Raw genomic sequence first — 25,776 nt, forward strand, 5'->3', positions numbered from 1 at the left:
GTTGATTTTCAGAGATAATGAACAAAGACTTTCAATTGAACTAGTTAATAAAGCTGCACTCCGCCGTTCTTCACTGTTGTAGAGCTCTTTTTTTCGTCGACCATGGCTGCTGCTACTACTGTAGGATTCTTCTGATTTGTAAGAGAAAATGAGATCTAGGGTAGGTGATGGAACAAAGTGGGAAAGAGGGGTGAGGGAGAAAATAAATTTGATAGGTGAGAGAAAATCTAGGAGATGGAACGGAGAGAGAACTAGGGGTGAGGGAGAAAATAGATTTGATAGGTGAGAGAAAAATATTTGAAAAAAAGAAGAAGATTGTGGGTAAGTGGGAGAGAGGTACCTTATTTTTAGGGAAATACACTGCAGTTACAAAAATAAGTTATAGATGGTAATTTGATAAATAATTAAGCTACCAAAAATAATTTAAAAAAAGGTAGCTATTACTAATAAATAAGTCTTAGAACTAGTTATGGGCTGTAAATTTTCCAAATATATATATATATATATATATATATATATTATTCAATTGAAATTTTGCAAAACTCTGGCTTAAGGCCTAACTTTTTCCATAATAGGTCTATTTTGCTAAGAAACTCTACTTTGTGAAATTCTTTTTTTTTAATTAAGCCGGGGTTTAAACCCAAGACCTCAGGGTATTAGGCGAATGACAAAAATTAAAAACCACCAATTTGAGGGACAAAAATTAAAGGCCGGTGCCTTTGAAGGACAATCGTGCAAATGACCCCATTTAGTAACCTTTTTTTTGCGTGGATTAGCCTTCATTTGGGATGGTGTTTAATTTTTGTCCTTAAAATTGGTGGTCTTTAATTTTTTTCCCTCTAATACTCCGAGGTTCTGGATTCAACCCCAGCTCACTAAAAAAAAAAGGGATTTTCGCAAGGCAGAATTTTGCAAAACTCTACCATGCGAATTTTTTAAATTTTTTTTTATTGAGCAGGAATTCGAACCCAAAACCAAAAAATTTTTAGCAAAGCAAAAATTAAAGACCACCAATTTGAGAGGCAAAAATTAAAGACCACCAATTTGAGAGACAATCCTGCAAATTGCCCTTTAGTAACTCAAATAAAAGCCCAAATCAAACCATATGCATTTTCATTATATTACTATGTAGTATTCGTTTTATGAATTTTCATTATTTTTACAGTTTGGTTAAACCGTATTTTAGCATACTGCCATGACTTAATTCACATTTCTTTTCCCGAACCAAACCAAAAAGGCTGACTCTTATTGGTTTGACTTGGTTTATCGATTTAAGAAAAACGATATATTTAGCTTGGTTTGGGTTTTAAATAAAAAAATCGAACAAATTCAACTTGTCACTACAAAAAATGGGTAATTTGCGGAGGTTAAAAGTTACAATTCATGGAGATTTTAACTTCCGGCATTTGCTAAAGAAGGCTGAAATCTCCGGGAATTGTAACTTTCAATCTTCACAATTTATTCAATTTTTTATAGTGTGTGCACACTCCTACTTGTTGGTGACCTGATCGATTATCTAAACAATTCACACTATTAATGTATAAAGTTAAAATTTATACGTGATTTTGTTGGCGTTCATATTTTTCTACTATATTAGAAGCACCGGATGGTGCACTTTTTCGTCGTCCGTTTGTGGGCCCAAAAAAATTATGGCCCCACATATTAAACAAAAACCATCCAATATTTAAAAAAAAAAAGTGTGGTCCCCATATTAAACACAAACCAACCAATATTAAAAAAAAAAAAAAAAAAGTGGAACCCACAATCTCCAAATTCACGGAGAAAAAAAAAAGTGGACCCCATATTAACAAAATCAAGCAATATAACAAAAAGTGAATCCCATATTAAAAAAACAAACAATGTCAAAAAATAAAACGTGCAGACTTTGTATTCGTAGCAAACACTAATATAATAAAGTTTTAGATACGGAGCACAAACTATAATGTTATATTAATCGTGTTTTGAACATTAAAAAAAAAGTAAAAAAAGGTGGAACCCGCCATCTCCAAACTCACGGGGAAAAAAAAGTGGGCCCCATATTAACAAAATCAAACAACATAAAAAAAAGTGAATCCCATATTAAAAAAACAAACAATGTAAAAAAAAAACGTGCAGACTTTGTATTCGTAACAAACACTAATATAATAAAGTTTTAGATACGGAGCACAAACTACAATGTTAATTGTGGGCCATATATTAAACACAAACCAATCAATATTAAAAAAAAAGTAAAATAAGTGGAACCCACCATCTCCAAACTAAATATTAGAAGCACCGGATGGTGCACTTTTTCATCGTCCGTTTGTGGGCCCAAAAAAATTGTGGGCCCACATATTAAACAAAAACCATCCAATATTAAAAAAAAAAGTGTGGTCCCATATTAAACACAAACCAACCAATATTAAAAAAAAAAAAAGTAAAAAAAGTGGAACCCACCATCTCCAAATTCATGGAGAAAACAAAAAGTGGACCCCATATTAACAAAATCAAGCAATATAAAAAAAAGTGAATCCCATATTAAAAAACAAACAATGTAAAAAAAAACGTGCAGACTTTGTATTCGTAGCAAACACTAATATAATAAAGTTTTAGATACGGAGCACAAACAATAATGTTATATTAATCGTATTTTGAACATTAAAAAAAAAAGTAAAAAAAGGTGGAACCCGCCATCTCCAAACTCACGGGAAAAAAAAATGGGCCCCATATTAACAAAATCAAGCAATATAAAAAAAAGTGAATTCTTTATTAAAAAAACAAACAATGCAAAAAAAACAAAACGTGCAGACTTTGTATTCGTAGCAAACACTAATATAATAAAGTTTTAGATACGGAGCACAAACTATAATGTTAATTGTGGGCCCATATATTAAACACAAACCAACCAATATTAAAAAAAAAAAAAAAGTAAAATAAGTGGAACCCACCATCTCCAAACTCAAGGGGAAAAAAAAGTGGTCCCCATATTAAACACAAACCAACCAATATTAAAAAAAAAAAAAAAGTAAAATAAGTGGAACCCACCATCTCCAAACTCAAGGGGAAAAAAAAAGTGGACCCCATATTAACAAAATCAAGCAATATAAAAAAATTGAATCCCATATTAAAAAAATAAACAATGTCAAAAAAAAAAACGTGCAGACTTTGTATTCGTAGCAAACACTAATATAATAAAGTTTTATATACGGAGCACAAATTACAATGTTATATTAATCGTGTTTTGAACATTAAAAAAAAAGTTAAAAAAGTGGAACCCACTATCTCCAAATTCACGGGGAAAAAAAGTGGACCTCATATTAACAAAATTAGGCAATATAAAAAAAAAGTGAATCTCATATTATAAAAACAAACAATGTCAAAAAAAAAACGTGCAGACTTTGTATTCGTAGCAAACACTAATATAATAAAGTTTTAGATACGGAGCATAAACTACAATGTTATATTAATCGTGTTTTGAACATAGTAGGGCACTTTTTCGTCGTCCGTTTGTGGGCCCAAAAACAAATTGTGAGCCCACACATTAAACACAAACCAACCAATATTAAAAAAAAAAAAAAAAGAGGTAAAAAAAGTAGAACCGACCATCTCCAAACTCACGGAGAAAAAAAAAGTAGACCCCATATTAACAAAATCAAGCAATATAAAAAAAAATCCCATATTAAAAAAACAAACAATGTCAAAAAAAAAAAAACGTGCAGACTTTGTATTCGTAGCAAACACTAATATAATAAAGTTTTAGATACGGAGCACAAACTACAATGTTATATTAATCGTGTTTTGAATATTAAAAAAAAAAAAGTGGAACCCACCATCTCCAAACTCACGGGGAAAAAAAACTAGGCCCCATATTAACAAAATCAAGCAATATAAAAAAAAAGTGAATCTCATATTAAAAAAATAAACAATGTCAAAAAAAAAACTTGCAGACTTTGTATTCGTAGCAAATACTAATAATAAAGTTTTAGATACGGAGCACAAACTATAATGTTAATTGTGGGCCCACATATTAAACACAAACCAACCAATATTAAAAAAAAAAAGTAAAAAAGTGGAGCCCACCATCTCCAAACTCACCGGGAAATAATAAAGTTTTATAAAAGGAGCACAAACTACAATGTTATATTAATCGTGTTTTGAACATTAAAAAAAAAAAGTAAAATAAGTGGAACCCACCATCTCCAAACTCAAGGGGAAAAAAAAGTGGACCCCATATTAACAAAATCAAGCAATATAAAAAAATTGAATACCATATTAAAAAAATAAACAACGTCAAAAAAAAAAAAACGTGCAGATTTTGTATTTGTAGCAAACACTAATATAATAAAGTTTTAGATACGGAGCACAAATTACAATGTTATATTAATCGTGTTTTGAACATAGTAGGGCACTTTTTCGTCGTCCTTTTGTGGGCCCAAAAAAAAAAATTATGGGCCCACATATTAAACACAAACCAACCAATATTAAAAAAAAAAAGGTAAAAAAAGTAGAACCCACCATCTCCAAACTCACGGAGAAAAAAAAAGTAGACCATATATTAACAAAATCAAGCAATATAAAAAAAAGTAAATTTCATATTAAAAAAACAAACAATGTCAAAAAAAAAAATGTGCAGACTTTGTATTCGTAGCAAACACTAATATAATAAAGTTTTAGATACGGAGCACAAACTACAATGTTATATTAATCGTGTTTTGAATATTAAAAAAAAAGTAAAAAAAGTGAAACCCACCATCTCCAAACTCACGGGAAAAAAAAATTGGGACCCATATTAACAAAATCAAGCAATATAAAAAGAAGTGAATCACATATTAAAACAATAAACAATGTAAAAAAAAAACCTGCAGACTTTGTATTCGTAGCAAACACTAATAATATAGTTTTAGATACGGAGCACAAACTATAATGTTAATTGTGGGCCCACATATTAAACACAAACCAACCAATATTAAAAAAAGGTGTGGTCCCCATATTAAACACAAACCAGCCGATATTAAAAAAAAAAAAAGTAAAAAAAGTGGAACCCACCATCTCCAAACTCACGAGGAAAAAAAAGTGGATCTCATATTAACAAAATCAAGCAATATAAAAAAAAGTGAATCCCATATTAAAAAAATAAATAATGTAAAAAAAAAACGTGCAGACTTTGTATTCGTAGCAAACACTAATATAATAAAGTTTTAGATACGGAGCACAAACTACAATGTTATATTAATTGTGTTGTGAACATTAAAAAAAAAAAAAAGCGGAACCCACTATCTCCAAACTCTCGGGGAAAAAAAAGTAGACCCCATATTAACAAAATCAAACAATATAAAAAAAAAGTGAATCCCATATTAAAAAAACAAATAATGTCAAAAAAAAAAGTGCAGATTTTGTATTCGTAGCAAACACTAATATAATAAAGTTTTAGATACGGAGCATAAACAACAATGTTATATTAATCGTGTTTTGAACATAATATATAGCGTATATATATATATAATCACTATTCAAAGACAATTACAAACACATAAATACACTATAATCTAAAGTGTTGGATCCGTGCAGAGCACGAACCTAGGCCATCTAGTTAAAGTAGAAAATCGAATATAGCAGTTGATTAATCTGACTTTTTTTTTTAAGCTGACAGAGTACTTAAAATATTCAACATGTTTGACTTCTGATTAGAAGAATGATGAACACGTATATTAAATCAAAGTTCTATCAATACCTTAGAAAGAAAAATGCAATTCCTTTTCTTAGACTTTCCAGATTCTTGGTTTTGTCTTTGCTTACACCTTTCTTTATCACAGCTTTTTAAACGTGTGAAATATACCTTTTGTACCGACCATAGAATATAATGTCTTCTTTTTCACACCTTCTTGATTGAAAATATATTTTTTTTTTTTCATTCTTAACTAGAGGTCTCAAATTTAAGTCCTAAATATAAAATTGTCTTTATTATGGAGCACTTTACCCCTAAATATGGACTCCAGGAAAGAATGTGAATTTAATCGGGCCCAATAACGAATACTGAACACCATACGGAAAAAAAAAAAAAAATTACAAGAAAAAAAAAATTGATAACAAAATTATTGTTGTTGTGATAGATTGATTATTGTTGCAAAAAGTACTTTTGGCAATAATTTTTTTTTGTTGCATAGACTTTTCCCAAAGGCGTGCAACAACTTTTTTTTTTTGTTACCAAAATTAATTTTTGCAACAATAATCAATACTATGGCAACAAAATTAAATTTTTTAGCAACAAAAAAATTCATTTACCAACAATAAAACTAAGTTATTGCCAAATATGAAATTTTTTCTTGTCATTTTTATACTTTCTTGCAATGAAACTTCCATTTTCTATCTCTCATTTATTCTGATCCATTTATTCCTTCAATTAAAACTTGTATTATAATGCTCTTGATGCCCTTTAATCATAATACTTAATAAAAAAAAATTGAAATTGAATTTAAGATCTATGTATCGCACGACGATGCAAAAATATGTAAATAACCGGATCAATCAAAAGGTTACGACAGGTAACTTTATTTAACAGCACCGATCAGTAACCATTAGTATCCTAAATGGATGCTATAAATAACTTGCTAAATGGATTAAATCACACTGATGATGTAAAAAACTTATTATATTAGCAGCAAAGACGAATTTATGTAGAAAAATGGGGTCACGTGAACCCATGATCACTCGATTAAATTTGATATATTATGTGTATAATTATGAAAATATATATATCTAATATTAACTAAAGAAACACATGATCAAACCGGGTCGAGTGGAGCACTGGTTAGGGCTGGGTTTAATTCCTCAAAGTCGAGGGATCGAATTTGACGTGCTACACATTTTTGTTTTATTTCTAAAGTAGTCTGTAACTTTCCCCTTTTATATTATTTCTAAACCCTTTTCTTCTTTAATTTTAATTACACAACAGGCAAAAAAATATTTTCCATTTTTATATTATTTCTAATTAATTTTTTTTTCTTTATTTCTTGAAGTTCCAATTTTTTTCTTTGTATGAGCTGACATTTCCTCTTTTGTAGCTATGCATCTCTATTATGTCATTGTGATTATAAAACAACTTACTTCATTAAAAAATGCAATTAATTATCTTTTGCTTGTCAAGTTGATGTAACTATGAATTTTATGTGTTATCTTAAAAGCAATTGTGAACTCATATCCTCTTGAAATCTTGGATTCGCTTCTGATTAGCAGTGTACATAACATAAATCCTTTGTAATTTTAAATGGTTAAGTTATGTGCATTGAAAGTGTTAAAGATTATTTACACCATCAGTAACTTTGACATACTATATATAACAGGTTATTTTTTATAGTAGAGATTTACATGTTATTGCCTTATAAACTATCTAATGGTGTACGTAACTTTTTTTTTCTTTCTTATATTGCAAAAAGAAAATGTTTGTTAGCTTTTATTTAAGTTTAGTTGACATGATGTTCCTAGCTCCTTTTTGTTTATTTTTTCCTATTATTATGAATTTAAACCACGGATTAATCTTTTTTCCATCTCTAAAGTTAGAGCTTTTACAATTTTAAGTTTCAAGCTTTTCACTTTGAAAATGAAAATGCATTTATTGGAAACATTTGACTTTGACTGTTGGATAAAGCTGAAATGTGATGCTGTCTGTTTAACCAGCACTAATAAGTGACCATCCACCAGCTGTGCTTGTTTGGAATTACTTACTTTGGTCTTATATTCATAGTTATTATTGTTTAATATCACGTGGAAAAAGTAAACTGCTTATGCATAATTATAAATTAATACTATCTGATTTCACGTCCCAAAAGATTAATTAAAATTATGAGCAAAGTTTGAGCATGGTGCGAGCTCTATAGTGTAAAGTACTCGTTTACTGCAGCTTATTATGAACTTATAACTAAAATAAGTTGTGATCGATCAAATCAAATAGTAGGAGTAATTATAAGTTATAACCTGTTTGGCCAAACTTATTTTCCCCCCAAAAGTATTTATTTTTTCAATAAGTGCTTATTTTAAAAAAAGTGAGGTGTTTGGCCAAGCTCTTGGGAGAAAATAAGTGCTTTTGAGGAGTATCAGAAACAGTTTTTCAGAAGCTAAAAAAATAGTTTTTGCTCAAAAGCACTTTTTTGAAAAGTACTTTTGAGAAAAATACACATAGAAACACTTTTTAAAAGCTTGGCCAAACACTAATTGCTGCTCAAAAGTACTTTTTAAATTAATTGGCCAAACACAAACTGCTTTAGCCAAAAGTACTTTTGAAAAAAATACTTTTTAAAAGAAGCCGTTTTTAGAAGCTTGGCCAAACAGGCTATAAAGAGATTAAAAAGTAAACTACTTGTGCATTTTAAGAGCCCGTTTGGATTGACTTATAAGTTGCTTATAAGCTGTTTTCAGTTTTTTTGAGTATTTGGCTGGCCAACTTAAAGTCATTTTGTGCTAAAAATAAGCTCAAAAAAATAATTTGGTCCGTTTGACTTAACTTATCTAAAGCAGCTTATAAGCAAAAAAAAAAAAAAAAGTTGGGCAAATAACTTATAAGCTGCTTAAAATAAGCTCATCCAAACATGCTCTAAATTAATACTAGAATATATAATTCACGTCCCAGAAGATTATGATTATATTTGCCAAAAAAAAAAAAAAAAAAAAAAATATATATATATATATATATATATATATATATATATATATATATATATATATATATATATATATATAATATGATTATAAGCAAAATTTGAGCATGGTGCAAGCTCAACAGTGTAAAGTACTCGTTTGCATGCCTCTTTAAGTTAGTCACTATAAGAGTAACTATAAGGTAAAAGGCTCAACTATATCAAGAAACTTAACGAAATGAATTACATGTGCCACTCGTTACACAATACGTTTCATTACTCATTAACAGAATCCCAACTTATCTAATTAGTACCAGATTTTGCCCTCATTAAGTTCAGTAGCATATGTAAGTTTTTTTTTTTTTTTCAAGCCAACACCACGTCTCAACCAATGTAACACCCCAAATCCCACCATGAATACACTTGCACCTCTTAATTTACACAATACTTTTGGCTGATAAAAAGCAGACACAAAAACAATACAATATTTTTGAATAGTTCAAATAACAAAGCTTAAAAGGAACTTTAGTCCGTTTATTTTAACTCGTAGGATAATCCATATATTTCATATATTAATGTACGCATGAAGGTTCGTAGAATTAAAACGTTAGAGCTTATAGAAAAAAATAGCGACTTTTCAACGTTATGTTATATAGGTCTAAGAATCTTCTTGTTGTATGTGTGTTGAACCATATGAGGTCAAGCAGACACTGTAGATATTCTAGCAGTTGCAGAGGTTCTTCTTTTTCATCTTTTTGGGACCCTTGGCCTTAGTAATGGAGAGACAATGGAATAGACTGAAAAAGAAAGGCTGTCTTTTTTTTTCTTCTTTCACCTTTGGTTCTCGTCTAGGGACCCCAAACAAAAACAATAGCAAGGGAATGTATAAGAGGCTAGACTGAGTTTGATAGGAGTGACGCAGTCAAGATTTTTATTGAGACATCTCTCCATTTTAATTTATGTGATATAGTTTAATTAGATATGGAGGATGAAGAAAGGAAGAAAGACTTTTAAAACTTATGATCTAAAATAACTCATAGATATGTGTGTGGCTGTAGTTTATTTCATTAAGAGTAAAATGAGAAGTTTTCTTATTCTTTTTGGGACAAATTAAAAAAGAAAGGGTATCACATAAATTGAGACATAGAGCGTAATAAAGATAAGCATACAATAGAAGTCGGAGATTCAACATACAATTAAAAACTGATAGTATAAAAAAATTGTGCCATCAAATTACTCAAAAGATAATTATGTGTAAATCTTCATAAAGAGTGGATTGTGAAATGAGTTTTAAGTTTTATATATGGTTACACCCATTATTAGGTCATTCAAATGATATTTTTAGGCAAGCATCTTTAAATTTAATAAGTTATATAATCATTAGTGTATGAAAATGTTTACAATGTAATAAGGTGATATTTATATGTTATGAGAGATAGCATGTTTTATTTTCAAGATCAATATACCTTTATTTTTAAGAGATTTACCCATCGATATTTGTTGAATGACCTAATAGATGATGTAATCGGAGTATAATTTTTATTGAAACGGCCAACTAGCTTATCAATATGGCCGAAGTATACACTACCTATACACTTCGGCTGTATATGTTATGTATAAGTATGTATAAGATATGTATATTTAGTATAAGGTGTACTTTTTGGCTGTATGTGGTGTGTACAGGTACGTATAGTATATATATATTTAGTAGAAAGTATACTCTACTTATACAACGTGTACATATTTTCTAAACTAGATGACTGAGTAATATTTAACTATAATTTTCTATTGTATTTTTATTTGTTATAGCCCTAGTGGCAGCGTTTACTAGGTCACCATTAATTCTTATTTAGAAAAACTTATCTATAATTATCTTATAATACGTCTGTATAAATATTTTTTAGACTTATTAAATACTCCATCTGTTTCAAATTATGTGAACCTTTGACTATTGGAAAGTCTAGGAGGTGGTTCTTGATCAAGTTTTTCTTATAATTTTTTTAAAATTATTTGATTTATAAATTATCATGACTTATACTCCCTCCATCCCAAAAAAATTGTCCTCCTTTGACTTGACACAAAGTTTAATAAATAAAGAAAGACTTTTAAAATGTGTGGTTCAAAATAAGCCTTAGATATTTGTGTGGCTATAAATCATCCTATAAAGTTAAATTGTTTCTAAATATAGAAAGGTAACAATTTTTTTGGGACAGACTAAAAAAAAAAAGAGGACAACCTTTTTGGGACAAAGCATAAAAAGTAGTACTTTCTATGTAGCTTCTAACTGTATAAATTTTATTTTTACAAGCTTAAAAAATTTATGTCAAAATTTACGGTCAAAATTATAAAGTTTGACTCTCATAATTCTAAAAAATTCAGATAAATTGAAAGTTGAAGCAGAGGGAGTAGAACTTAAACTCTTTAAAAATAAGATAAATTATTTGTTTGAGTAACTTGATAGAACAATAGTAGTGAATACATATAGGGAAAAGGGTAAAAGGGTCAAATATACCATTCTATTTTAGTTTATTGTCTAACTTTGCCCTCCGTTAGTCAAAGTAGTCAAATATACCCCTCATTTCTAACATATGCCTACATAAACAAGTCTAGTCATTAGAATTGAGTGACATGGACGCTACATGACATTTAACTTATTTTATGTGGTGCCTACGTGACAATTTTTTAAAAAACAATCTAGAAAATTGATATTTTTTAAAACAAATCTAGAAAAAAATGGCTTTTCTTACAAATCTGAAACTTTTTTTTGTTTTAATAAAACCCGTTTTTTTAAAATATATTCTCGATTGGATATTTTAGTTAAAAAATCTGGAAAATGATTATTATTTTTTTAAATCTAGAAAACTGTAAAGTATTTTTTTTTTTAAATCTGGATTAATTTTGAAAAATCTGAAAAACTGATTTTAAGAAAAAATCATTTTCCCAATTTTCCAGAATATGTTTTTATTTTTTATTTTTTATGAAGAGGGTTTTATAAAGTAAAAAAAAAAACAGATTTTTAATAAAAGTCATTTTTAATAGATTTGTTTTTAGACAAATCAATTTTCCAGATTGTTTTTTAAAAAAGTGTCACGTAGGCACCACATAGAATAAGTTAAATGTCATGTGACGTCCATATCACCCAATTCAATAACTAGACTTGTTTATGTGAAAATATATTAGAAATAAGGGATATTTTTAAAATTTTGTTAATGATAGGAGTATATTTATAACGAAAGGGATATATTTGATTATTTTGGCTAACAGACAATAAAGCTAGCCAATAAATTAAAGTGGAAGGTATATTTGCCCCCTTTTCCCATATATATATATATGAGTTAAATTCTAGTCTAGTAGAATGTTTGATTTGAATTCCATCAAATCCAGAAGGGTACAAGTATTCTCTGGCATATCACCGTAATCAACTGCGCCGGAAAATGATTGCACTTTTGAATATTAAGAAATTCTCTGTCCCTGTAAAAGGTCAAAAGTACATACATCTTTGTGAAACCAAAAATAATATTATATCTTTTTGTCTCCCTTTTATGTTCTATCTTCAACACCCTCAACAACTCCTGCTACTCATGCTTATCCATATAATAATATATTTTGTTTTATTTAATTACATGTTAATGCATATATATTTGTATTTTGATAATCTTATTTATTTATAGTAGCTATTTTTTTTTTCAAATTGCTTGACTTTTTCGTTTTCGTTAATTTCACTTTCATACTGCTTTGAATTATTTGTCTTTATATGACCTTTTTTGCTATGCTTTCTCTTGAGTCGAGAGTCTTTTGAAAATAATCTTCCTTTTTTTCAAGGTAGAGATAAGACCTGCGTATATTTTACCTTATCCAGACCTCACATAGTGAAATTTCACCGAATATGTTATTACTGTTGTTATATATTTAATGCATATTATTAATATATTACTAGTATTATTAATTTTCGATTTACTAATTCTACTTGTTATATATTATTGTGCTAGTCATGAGTGACAATCATGGATGGAACTAGGTATCGAAAAGGGGTTCATTGGTCCAAAAAATTATATTATATATAGGTCAAAATTATTTTCTATGAGATAGTAGGTGTTGAATTCCTTTGACTGCTTTGTATATATATTTACTTTTTCATATTTTAAGTTTTCTTATTGAAAATTTTGGCTATTAGAGATTTTAACAAATGAATTAAAAAAGAATATATACAGACGTGGCACATTTGAAATTTAAACCGATGCTTCTTTTATGCTATGGTTGATTTAAAGAGAGTACTAGAAATTTATTTTTATTCTATTTGTGCAGTATAATCTTTTGTGCGGTGTCAAAGTAATAATTATTTTACATTAACAGATGGTCAAGGGGGGATAATGACTGTAAAAGTTTGTGTAAAATGAAGAATTACCTCCTTTTCCTAGACAAATAAACTTTGACATTTCAAATTTTGTAACTTTAAGTCTTTTCATGATTTTCAATTCTACATCAGTCCAGTGGATACATATTCTCTGCGAAAATAAAAGTTGTTCCAATTCATTGTAAATATTTTGAAAAAATCTTAGATCTAGTAAATAAAGTACAGCCACAATTGCTGTCACATATATACAAGGAACAAATAGACCATCAAATATAGTTATTTGTATTTGTAATTAAACAAGAAACTTTGTTCAACGAAAAGGCAGACCCCTTTCATTCAAGAATATTCCCCAAAATTCCCCTCCCTTTCGTATTTCTCTTTCGTTTGAGGAAAAGTTATAGTAATTGTCTTACAATAGATAGTGGAAACATTACTATTTGCAGTCAAATTGCACTTTAGTCATTGCAGTTGTGACCAGTAAAGTTTCATTATATATACTCCCTCCGTTCCAATTTATGTAAGGTTTTATTATTTGGGAAGTCAGACAATTTTTTTTTTTTAATTAAATTTTTTTTTAACTCTTTCCATATATTGTGAATTGCTAATTATATAGACTTATAGTTCTTTTTATATGTAGTTTTCAAACATGCAAATTTTATGTTAACATACTCGATGAACCTATGTTTGATATTGAGTAAAAGATTACCTGCTTTGAACCTCGTACTCCGAACCCCTCATATTAATTGAGATAGAGGGAGTAACTTTTTTCAACCCTCTGGTTCCAACTGGATTATCTCTAGATGCATGGGATACTAGGAGCCGTTTGGCCATGAATAAGGTTTGAAGATATTTTAAATCAGTATTTTTACTTATCTGGTCCATTATTTCAACTTCAAACTTGAAATATAAAATTTGAAGATTGAAAAGCATTTTTTTGTTTTTGTTTTCGTTCACAAAACTTCAGTCCTGTTTTCAAGTTTAAACACAAATTCAATTGCCAAATTTCATTTTTCAAATACTAATTTTTCCCTTTAAATCTCAACCAAGTGATGTCCGAACGCCTACTAATAACAGTAAAAGATTCTACTACATGAGCAATGGGGCATAAGACTTTTTTCAAAAAACTCAGAAACTGAATTTGTTTCTGGGAAACAACAAACAACACTAACAATAATTACGTTTCAGTCTAAAAAAAGTTGGGTTCAATTTATCGCAACTCCTCTTTTATTCAAATTTGAGACCGACAATATGAGCAAGCTCAAACAGATAAGTTGAAAAACAACAAACAAACGCCACCTAAAGGTTTTCCTTAAATCCTGAGGTTTAAAGACCCAAACAAGGAAACCTGAGAATTAGGGAATGTGTGTGTGTATTGGTTTACGTGTTAGTAATAGTCAGTCAAACTCATGTACTATTCCTCATGATTAATGACTTCAAATTACATTTAAGTGTAAACTTTTCTTACAGCACACTAATTTGGTATATAGAGATTTATAGTAGAAAACTAATACTCCTTTCGTTCATTTATATGATATCTTTTTATTTACAGCCTGTCTACATTTTTTTATTTTGGAAATAATTTGACTTCAAGCTTCTTATTTTTCTCCTAAAATAAGAAGTAATACTTTTTACCATTACATAAAATAGAACGGTAAGTCGTAACACTTTTCAATAAAATAATTTTATCTAATGAAATCAGCAAGAGAGAAAACTAAACCCTAGAGTGCCAAAAAGTGAGTATGTTAAATGATTTTTTCCTCAGTTGAATGAATATATGCACACATATTATTTTTACTTTTTTTCTGATCTAATCCAGTTTACTCAAAAAAAACTCTGAATGAGTCAAAAAGCATGTCAAAAATTTCACAATTCCGGCTTTATGCTTCTCCACAGTCCACACACACACACACTACTACTACTATAAAAAACCAAAGTTATCTCAGTTTCTCACTTGCTCATACCACTACAAAACTCACAAAATTTAGTAAAGGAAAAAAACCCAACTCAAAGTTAAAAGATAAAAAAACTTCAGTCAAATCAACAAAATTTTGACTGAAGAATATTTGTCAAAGAATCTCCAGAACATTTTTCAGAAAACCTCTTAATCAACAATCTTTTTTACATATATCATCATCATATATTCTTCCTTTTCTCATCAAGATTCCACCTTTAACTTTTAAAAAAAAAGATGTATCAAATTCCAAGTTTTTATGAACTAGGAAGCACATGTTCAGATTCATACAATAATTTTCTTCATGGGATAATAAACTCATCATCGGGTGAAATGTTTAATAATGTGGAAAGTTCAAGTGTTAGTCCAAGATCAATGGCTGAAGCTAAAGCAATTGCAGCTAATAAGAGTCATAGTGAAGCTGAAAGAAGGAGAAGAAAAAGAATCAATGGCCATCTTGCTACTCTACGAACCCTTCTTCCTAACACTGTCAAAGTAAGTTTTTTTTTTTTTTTTGACTCATAAATTATTGCAATCAGTGGCGGAGCCAAGATTTTCACCTAAGGGTTTCAAAAAATATGAAGAAGTAAATACACAAAGAAGCCAAGAGGATTCAACATTTACTATATATACATAGAAAATAATTTTAATCTTGTATATACACTATGATTTTTCCTGGAGCCTACCCAGCTCCTCCCTTGATTGCAACTATATATGATACGTCATAGTTTAGAACTGGAAAATGGAGGGGTTGGATCAAGTTAATAAGCGGCTCATAAATCCAATTCGTTTAAGCTTAGACATGTTGAGTGACCTAATAAATTGTGGTTAGGTTTTGCCACCTCTTTGCACAGTGAATTAGAGGCACACATGCTCAAGGGGCGGTGGTCAGTTGAACACTTTTTGCCAAAAAAATTATACTATATATGTAGCTTAAATATTAGTACTTCACAGGCTTAATGGGATTTCTGACTTCACCACTACCTTTATTAAAAACTGGTTAAAAATTGTTATGCACCTCTATGCATTGCAGTCATATAGATTCATGAAGGTCAATTGAATACTTTTCGCCAAAAAATTATAGTGTATGTTGATCCAATATTACTACTTTTTATAGTACACATTATATAAAATCATGAGCATCTTCACGAAATTCTTGGCTTCGACGATACTGCTTCTTACTTTAATATTTTGTGAACTTGAAAATATAATGTGTGTTTAGTTCAACAATCATGAAGCCCCTAGACCCTAATAGTTTCTTTGCTTTTTTGCTCTTACACACCAGACAACATGTCATAGATAGGTTTCATATGTTGTTTGTAGAGTGGAGTCTTTTTGGTGCAATTTAGGATAGAATGTTAAGTTCTTCATTCATTATGATGTTTTTGGCTCATTTAGCTGTTTTCTTCCCTAAAAGTTATATGCTCCTATCCTATGTTAGTTTGATGTAGTTAGATCATATCAGTACTTCCTTTTATCCCTTTTATCAGTCACTTAAGTCGAATAATTTTGTCAAAAATACTAATTAGTCACTTTCAAACCAAGAACATATTAATACTATTTTTGTCCTGATTCAGCCTTTACTATTTCAAGAAGACTCATGATCATTAATTACTCTATTATAAAAGAGAAATATGCAGCTTAGTCAAATACCTCTTATAGGTGTTGCTATTGAATAATTTTCGTAATGATTGTGTCTCGCTTGAAATAATACCACATTTTCACGCTCAAAAAGTCACTTTTACACGTGAGTCTCCACAATGGCCGACGTAGTGTACAAGTTATATCCGAACTCAATTTTTGTTCCGACTCTGTATATATATTAATTAAATCTTACTGATTAAACAAGTTTTAATAATCTGTTTCAATTCAGTAACTCAAATGTAATGTGGTAATATTTCGTACCCAACACATAAAGTTCAAATATCTGATCAGCCTATATCTCGAACAAACTTTTACATAACAACCTTCAAAAATAAATGAGAAAATTAGCTAACTTCATTTTTGGTCGTGCAAAATTGGCAGACAGACAAGGCATCTTTACTAGCAGAGGCAGTAAGGTGTGTGAGAGAGCTAAAAAAGACGACATCAGAACTAGGAGTAACAACAATGTCCGACGACGACGACAATGACGATGATCACACAACATTAGTGAAGAAATTAATGTTTCCAAGTGAATCAGACGAATTAAACATAAGTTACTGCAATAATAGTAGTGATTCTGATGGAACATTAATAATAAAAGCATCAATGTGTTGTGAGGACAGGCCAGAAATTATGATGGATTTAAGAAGGGCATTGAGTACTGTACAAGGGAAAGTGGTTAGAGCTGAAATGTCAACAGTTGGAGGAAGAATTAAGTGTGTTTTGTGGCTAGAAATGTTAGAAAGTGGGTGCAAAGAAGGGCTATTAGTGCAATTGAGAAGAGCATTGAAAGTGGTTATGGACAAGGCTAATTTTGGCCCACAAAATATGGGCCAGGATTTGTTGGGGAACAAACGTCCTCGTTTATTAGGGGGACCAATGAATTATGTTTGAAAAGTTGGACAACTCTAGCGAGACAAAGATTTGTGGACATTATGATGAGAGAGTGCAGAATGATGTTAATTGTGGCAAAGAAAAGGTAATAGGGGTTAATTTTAGTTTCCTTTTTTGTGAGTTTGTTTGTCGTTTTGTTTGTCTTGTTCTTTGAGTGTTTTTGTATAATTCTTTTTTCTTCTTTGGATTTGAGTTAAGTGAGTTTTTGCCTATCCTACTTGGATTTTGGAGTAGCACTTAATTAAGTTGTACTTAATCCTAATGTAGATGGAGTTTTATGAGTAAAAATGGCGTCAGCTGGCTACATTTTAGTCCGCTTTTTAATGTTCAGTTATCATTTCAAAACTATTCATGGTTAGATAGTGTTCTTACAAAGACATTTGCTCTTATTTTCTTTGTTTAAAAAGCAGCAAAGAGTCGCTTCTTGATCTTTTCCACTTTTTTCTCCTGATTTATTCTTTTGGTGTTTGAACTACACATGTTTCATGGAATTTGAATTGCTACAATTCAAACTAAAGAATTTTTTGAAGTTTGAATTGCCACAATTCAAAATCCGACAAATGTTTCATCCTTATGTTTACAACAAAAACTTATAATAAACAGAGTGGGCAATAGATAAATGCGTTAAGAAGTAGAAACGTATTGCATCACATTATATTAACCTCAAAAGATACTAAAACAATCAACGCGTAATACTCAAGAAAGTACAAATGATACGATACACCATAAGAATCACTCAAAACATTGAAATTAAAGTTGAAAAAAAGAAAGAAAAACGGACAAATAGGGTAATTAAGACAACTAATATGTCACACAAGATTAGTTGGATGGAGGAGGTGAAAGTGTAGGCATGTTTGGAATTGTGGGAATGTTTGGAAGTGACGGCATGTTGGGAAGTGGATTCATCGAAGGCATTGGTGGCATTGTTGTAGGCAAGTTGGGAATATTTGGCAATTGTGGCATTGTTGGCTTTGGCAATGATGGGATTGTAGGCAAGTTGGGAAGTTGCATTAGGCTACGAGCAGCATGACTTGTGGATATGCTTGATAAGGACAATAATGCTATTATCAAGAATAGGATTGAGCAGTTGCTAGAAGTAGCCATTTAAATTTGCTATATTTCTTTGTTCTAAGGTAAGTTGTGTTTTGACTTGAGTTGATGAGATTGATCATTACTAAAGGGTATATATAGGTGAAGTTCTTGAGGGACTACTAGAATTTGGTGAAATGTTGGGTGAGGAAACATGTGCTATAAATTCTAACTACTCTATTGTTAGTAATATATCTTCTATAATGTTGGTTTGAGGAAACATGCACAAACTTATAAGTTGAGAATTTTTTTCTGAAAGTAGTTATGCATAGGTGAAGTTTGGATCAACCATATTTGGTGGACAATTTATACAAATTGATGAAATCAAACGCTTAAAATATTTTGTATACTAATATTCTCTATTAGTTGGCACTAATGGGATTACTAAAACAATAAATAGGAATTAGCGACAGATAACTTGTGTTGTTAAACAACAAAATTCGTCGCTAATCCTAATTGAAAATGGCTTAGCATAGACTATCAAAAATTAATATTAGCTACGAGCGATATTAGCGATAAATTTGTAACTAATTTCTCAATTTTCAGTCGATTAGGATGGTACTCTTGAACTGCTCTTCATGCACATACGGGATCATAGACTCATAGTATTGTCCTCTTGAGTAGCATGCCCAACAAACCACGAAAATAATTAACTTGCTTAATATTGTTTGCTTTTATTATTTTTGCCAATAGTTTCTCCTATATTGGGCAATTTGTCTATTGATCCTTCCAATTTTGTTCAACTACCTTGGACATGTGCGCGCTTGCGTAATTAATGAAAGACAAATAACTAATTAGCTCAACAATATTTTGTAATATGCTTCTTAGGAGCTAAAAGTAGCAGCAATACTAATAGTACAAGCATTATAAGATTAAGCAAATGTTTTTTTTACTCAAATGAATCGTTTTTTTTTCACATGGACCGATTTAGATTACAAAATCAATAGTGATCGTTCAACTTATTTGAAATAATTTGAATTGTCACGAAATTTAATTAGAAATAAATAAAGCCTTTTGAATTTTATGATCTAAAATATGTCATGACATTTGTGCCAATAGCTATGCAATCTTCAAAAGTTGAATCATTAAACATGACATAACATATTTGTGTGCTCTAAAAGTTTTCAAATTTTGAAGTTTATCATTTTTTTAGAACGGATTAAAAAAGAAAACGTGTCACATAAATCTGGAACGGAGGGATGCGAGTAGCGGTTGTTAGTCTAAGGAGATGTCTAGGAAAAGATATAAATTTTTTGTAAATGAATCGCAATATAAGTATTTAATATTTGGGAAGTCTTTGAGAGTTTTTTCCAAATCAAACGAGAAAAAGCAAAAAAAAGAAATTTGTTGAACAGTTCTTTATGTTTTGGCATTCAAAAACAACAGACTAAAATAATAAAAAGAAATCGTCGCCTGAGAGATTCGAACTCTCGCGGGGAAACCCCATGTACTTAGCAGGCACACGCCTTAACCACTCGGCCAAAGCGACTTAATGATGTGCTGCTTCTGATTTAACTAAATCATCATTATCATTTATGTTCTTTTCTCCATCTAGTGTTCAGTTGCGGAGTTGGAATTTTCTCTCAGAGTGTTCAAAACATATGTATATATATATAAAGTAAACACGCAAAGAAGTCAAGGGGATTCAACATCTACTACATATACGTAAAAAATGATTTTAACCTTACATATATATAGTGTAATTTTTCATCAAAGGGGGTTCATAACTACTTGGATCTGCCCTAGTAATAACACATAATTTTTTCTATAATCGATAAATCTTCGAGAAGCAATGATATATAATTTGAAATTCGTTGAATAATGTGATAGTAATTCCTATACATATTTCACTTAATTAAATATTAAAATCATACTCCCTCTGGATCAAAAAGAGTGTCCACTTAGCATTTTCTTTCTTGAGTCAAAAAGAGTGTCGACTTATCAAATCAAGAAATAATTAATTTTATTTTTCAGATTTACTCCTATTAAGCGCATGCTATGTGATCAAATCTCAATACTTATTTAATTAGGGACAGTTTAGTCAAATTACCTATTTTTTTAGGAGATAGTATTTTTTAAGGGATGTACAAATGGCTAAGTGGACACATTTTTAAGGGATGTACAAATGGCTAAGTGGATACTCTTTTTGATCCGGATGAAGTTATAAATCTAATTCGTAATATGCGATTTAGATGTCACATGCACATTTTACTTAGAAAAATTGGGATGACGGTAGTAGCGGTTTAAATCTTGTTTTTGCACTCTCCTTTTTTGTGTTGGTATAACAAAATACGTAGTTTTTGTTTTACCTATTATCAATTCTAGATTGTATGTTCCTGACACGAGTAAATCTTGAATGTATTCGCAATTTCTAGCCAGCTAATGGAAAAGACTATTCAAGAAAGATAAAGTACTTAGAGCTCGTTTGGTAGGAGGTCTAAAATAAAATAGTCATGGTATTATATGTGGTATTATTTTATATCATGTTTACTCTCTGATACTTAATTTGGGGTCAACTAATCCGGATCCCGGCTCAAAAGTCCCACTATGTGTGTAGAGCTTCCTATCAATAGAGACTCTATTCACCAGCTCAAACTCGAGACCTTTGATTAAGGAGGTACCGAGGGAGGGAATACTTACCCCACCACAACTTTTGGTAGTATAATCTTATATTTATTATTTGATAATTTGAATAAACTGTTGGTGGAGCCAGAATTTTTAGTATATGGGTTATGGATTATAATATTTTTTGTTTAATGTGTTATGAATAGACTATTTACATATATTGAATGAAGTTTTTAACATAAATACAAAGTTTGAGCCTTATAAGCTAGTGAATTTTGTTGAACCCGTAATCATAATGTTGGCTCCGCCAATGCTGTTAAGAAGGATAACGAAAATAAAACCGCATGAACCATTCAAAAGCGAAGTGATAACCAAAAATGATTTAAAAGACAGTAGACAGAAATAACTAGTAGCAATAGAAAAATTACATCAAACTCTGCTTCACAATCAAGACATAAGCACACAAAGAATATAAAAGACAGTAAAAATAAACTCCAGAACATTGGAGAAGCTGAAATGAAACAATACACCAATTAAGGTAAAACAACAACTACTAATATAGTAGGACGGAGATGAAAGATTAATTAGTTGGATGGAGGAGGTGAAAGTGTAGGAACTGTGGGAATATTTGGAAGTGAGGGCATGTTGGGAATGGCAGGCATTGGTGGCATTGTTGTAGGCAAGTTGGGAATATTTGGCAATTGTGGCATTGTTGGCTGTGGCAATGATGGGATCGTAGGCAAGTTGGGAAGTTGCATTAGGCTACGAGCAGCATTACTTGTAGATATGCTTGATAAGGACAATAATGCTATGATCACGAAAAGGATTGAGCAATTGTTGGAAGCAACCATTGTGTTAATTTGCAAGATTAATTGCTCTTTATTCTAAGGAAATTAAGTTGTGTTTTGATTTGAGTTTGAGTTTGATCATTTACTAAAGGGGTGTGTGTATGTATATATATATATATATATATATATATATATATAGGGAAAGTTGTTGAAATACCAGCAGGATTAGTGTATGAGATGTGAGATGATTGGTGTAGAGGCGTGACAACTCTATTGTTAGTTCACCTTCCTAAATGTTGGTTTATGGAAGATGTACGTATGAACCTTTAAGTCGAGAGGTATTCTGAAAGTTGTTATGCACAGATGAAATGTGGATCAACCATATTTGGTGGACAATTCATACAACACTAATTGATAAAATCAGTTGTATTTAAATGTATTTTTTAAGTTTTATTCTGTATTGATTGGTGATAATGGGATTAAGATATAGTACTCCTGTACCGGTCTTCATGCACATATAGGATTCATACTATTGTCCTCATGAGTCACTAACAAAACTAAAAAAAAACTTAGAATTACCTACGAACTTCGTCGCTAATCTCTCCCTAAATCGCTCGTAGTTAATAGAATTTTTTGATAATCCATCGCCGAATAGAATTAACGACAAATTTTGTTGTCTACTTACAAAATTCGTCCGTAGCTAATATATGTTTTTTTAATAGTGCTGGTAGCATGTCTAATAAACCACGAAATGACTAGGAGTAACTTGTTTATTGTTTCTTTGGTTTGCTCTTTAGCTTATAGTTTCTCGGACAGAATTTTCAGTTGATCCTTCTAAATTGGTTCAACTACCTAGGAGATGTGTGCTTGCCTAATTAAGAATGGTCAAATAAGTAATGAGCTACACTATTGTGCAATATGCTTCATGGGGAGCTAATTAAACATAGCAGTAATATGAAGTATTATTCCTACTATATTAAGCAAATGTTTGGATTCTTCGCCTTTTAAAAAGAAGTTAAAACTGAAATTTGAATGTGGATATATATCAGATTTTAATATTTGTTCATGTAATATTAATATCCTCTTTTTCTTTTCTTTAAAAAATCAAAAGGGAACCAAGTTTAAGGGGGAGGTTTACTCCTATATGCAGTCTTTTTTCACAGGGACCCATTGCTAGATTACAAAGTCAATAGTGATCATTTTGACATAATTTGAATTTAAATTAACACGAAGTTTAATCACAAAGAAATGTAGCATTTTGAATCTTTATATCATAATATTGTGTTGGTAGCTAACAACTTTCGAAAGTTATAGTCTTAAACATGACATAACATTTTGCGTGTTCTAAAAGTTTCTAATTATAGATACAATATAACGTGATAGCTAATTATTCAACTTTTAAATTATGTTATTTTTCAGAATAGATTGAATAAGAGTTATGTCACGTAAACTTGGAAAGAAGGAAGTAGTGATTATTAGTCTAAGGAGATGTCTAGGAAAAGCTGCAATAAAATTTGTGAATGAAACGTAATATAAGTGAAGATTCATTAGTATTTAATATTTAGGAATTCTTTTTCAAATCAAACGAAAAAAAAAAAAAAAAAACAAGAAATTTGTTTAACGTTCTTTATGTATGGCTTCCAAAAGGAAGAGATGAAAATAAGAAAAAAGAAATCGTCGCCTGAGAGATTCGAACTCTCGCGGGGAAACCCCATGTACTTAGCAGGCACACGCCTTAACCACTCGGCCAAAGCGACTTAATGATATTGAATGGTGTTTCTGATAATTTGACTAAATCTTCACTATCATTTAAGTTCGTTTCTCCATCTAGTGTTCATCGGCGGAGTCAAAAAATTTCCTAAGAGGGTTCAAAATATAAAAAAAGTAAACACGCGAAGAAGTTAAAGGGATTCAACATCTACTACATATACATAAAAAAAATGATTTTAACCTTACATATATAGTGGAACTTTTCGTCAAAGGAGGTTCATAACCACTTGGCTCTGCCTTGGTAATAACACATAGGAGTATCTTTTTCTATGATCGATAAATCTTCGAGAAGCAATGATATCTAATTTGAAGTTTGGTGAGTAATGTGATATTAATTTTTTTTCCATCTATTTTATAACAAAATACCTAGTTTTTGTTTTACCTATTATCATTTCTAGATTGTATGCTCCCGACACGAGTAAATTTTTAATTGTATTAGCAATTTCTAGCCAGCTAATGGAAAAGAATATTCAACATAAAGTACTTAGAGCTTTGGTAGGAGGTTTTAGATAAAATAATCATAGTATTATATGTGGTATTATTTTGTACCATGTTTACAGTCCGATACTTAATTCGGGGTCGACTAATTCGGATCTCGGCCCAAAAGTTCCACTATGTGGGTAGTGCTTCTTATCAATAACAACCCCATTCACATGGCTCAAACTCGAGACCTCTGATTAAGGAGGTATCGAGGGAGGGGTACCTACCCCACCACAACCTTTGGTAGTATAATCTTATAGTTATCATTTGATAACTTGAATAAAGTGTTGGTGAAGCCAAAATTTTTAGTTTATGGGTTCTGGATTACATTAACTTTTGTATAATGTGTTATGAATAGATTATTTATACATATTGAATGAAGTTTTTAACACAAATGCAAAGTTTGAGCCTAAGCTACTGGATTTTGCTAAACCCGTAATCATGATGCTGGCTCCGCCCATTGTTAAGAAGGATAATGAAAATAAAACTGTATGAATCATTCAAAAGCGAAGTGATAACGAAAAATGATTTAAAAGACAGTAGACAGAAATAACAAGTAGCAATATAAAAATTACATCAAAGTCTGCTTCACAATCAAGATATAAACACACAGAGAAGTCAAAAGACAGTATACATCACCCTGAAAAAAAACTAGAAAACATTGGAAAAGCTGAAATGTAACATTACACCAATTAAGGCAAAACAACAACTACTAATATAGTAGAATGGAGATGAAAGATAATTAGTTGGATGGAGGAGGTGAAAGTGTAGGAATTGTGGGAATACTTGGAAGTGAGGGCATGTTGGGAATGGCAGGCATTGGTGGCAGAGTCATTTTCGGTACAGAGGGCAATGTAGGCAAAGATGCACCGCTTGGCAATGGTGGCATTGCTGTAGGTAAGTTGGGAATATTTGGCAATTGTGGCATTGTTGGCTGAGGCAATGATGGGATCGTAGGCAAGTTAGGAAGTTGCAGTAGGCTACGAGCAGCATGACTTGTCGATATGCTTGATAAGGACAATAATGCTATGATCACGAAGAGGATTGAGCAATTGCTGGAAGCAGCCATTGTTGTATAATTAACTAGATTGCTTTCTTTTACAAGAAATAATGTTATGTTGTGACTTGAGTTGATGAGATTGATCATACTAAAGGGTATATATAGGGAAAGTTCTTGAGGGAGTAGAAGGATTTGGTGAGATGTTGGCTGAAGAAGCATAACCTCTAATTTCTAATTACTCTATTGTTAGTTAATCTTCATGAATGTTGGTTTGAGGACCATGCTCCAACTTTTAAGTCAATAAGTTTTCTAAGAGTAGTTAGCATAGATAAAATTTGGATCAACCATATTTTGTGGACAATTGAGTAACACAGTAACCAAATTAATCCAAATTAATGTCGCGTAGGACCCATTAAGTGTGAGTGCTCCGTACCAAGGGCTTCTTCAGAACTCGAGCCCGAAACATTTGGTTACGGGTGAAAGAATGTCATCCATCCGACCACACCCGTGTAATTGTTTATTGTTTCTCTTTTTAAATCTGCTAGTAGTTTCTTGTATAGGACTGTTGTCTATTGATCCTTCCGATGTTGTTCAACTACCTAGGCGATGTTTGCTTGCCTAATATATGATTG

At 30.7% G+C, this 25,776-nt stretch overlaps 4 protein-coding genes and 2 non-coding genes across 6 annotated transcripts; 1 reads left to right on the forward strand and 5 right to left on the reverse strand.

Moving 5' to 3' along the window:
- The first annotated feature begins 14,862 nt into the window (after window positions 1-14,862).
- LOC132615874 (transcription factor bHLH30-like) lies at window positions 14,863-17,782 on the forward strand. The gene is made up of 2 exons (XM_060330472.1): window positions 14,863-15,409; window positions 16,940-17,782. Exons 1-2 carry the CDS (start codon window positions 15,152-15,154, stop codon window positions 17,450-17,452), a joined length of 771 nt encoding a protein of 256 aa, XP_060186455.1. The 5' UTR covers window positions 14,863-15,151; the 3' UTR covers window positions 17,453-17,782.
- Window positions 17,783-18,271: 489 nt separating this feature from the next.
- LOC132613443 (protein PELPK2-like) lies at window positions 18,272-18,556 on the reverse strand. The gene has a single exon (XM_060327464.1). It carries the CDS (start codon window positions 18,554-18,556, stop codon window positions 18,272-18,274), a length of 285 nt encoding a protein of 94 aa, XP_060183447.1.
- Window positions 18,557-19,948: 1,392 nt separating this feature from the next.
- On the reverse strand, window positions 19,949-20,030 carry TRNAS-GCU (transfer RNA serine (anticodon GCU)). Its single transcript has one exon. It is a non-coding gene; the product is annotated as a tRNA-Ser (tRNA).
- A 1,660-nt stretch (window positions 20,031-21,690) lies between these two features.
- On the reverse strand, window positions 21,691-21,957 carry LOC132613444 (protein PELPK2-like). The gene has a single exon (XM_060327465.1). The coding sequence runs from the start codon at window positions 21,955-21,957 to the stop codon at window positions 21,691-21,693; it is 267 nt and encodes an 88-aa protein (XP_060183448.1).
- Window positions 21,958-23,569: 1,612 nt separating this feature from the next.
- TRNAS-GCU (transfer RNA serine (anticodon GCU)) lies at window positions 23,570-23,651 on the reverse strand. Its single transcript has one exon. It is a non-coding gene; the product is annotated as a tRNA-Ser (tRNA).
- A 1,235-nt stretch (window positions 23,652-24,886) lies between these two features.
- On the reverse strand, window positions 24,887-25,213 carry LOC132613445 (protein PELPK2-like). Its single transcript, XM_060327467.1, has one exon. The coding sequence runs from the start codon at window positions 25,211-25,213 to the stop codon at window positions 24,887-24,889; it is 327 nt and encodes a 108-aa protein (XP_060183450.1).
- Window positions 25,214-25,776: the final 563 nt, after the last annotated feature.

This window comes from Lycium barbarum, chromosome 10, assembly GCF_019175385.1.
Source record: "Lycium barbarum isolate Lr01 chromosome 10, ASM1917538v2, whole genome shotgun sequence".
NCBI lineage: Eukaryota > Viridiplantae > Streptophyta > Magnoliopsida > Solanales > Solanaceae > Lycium > Lycium barbarum.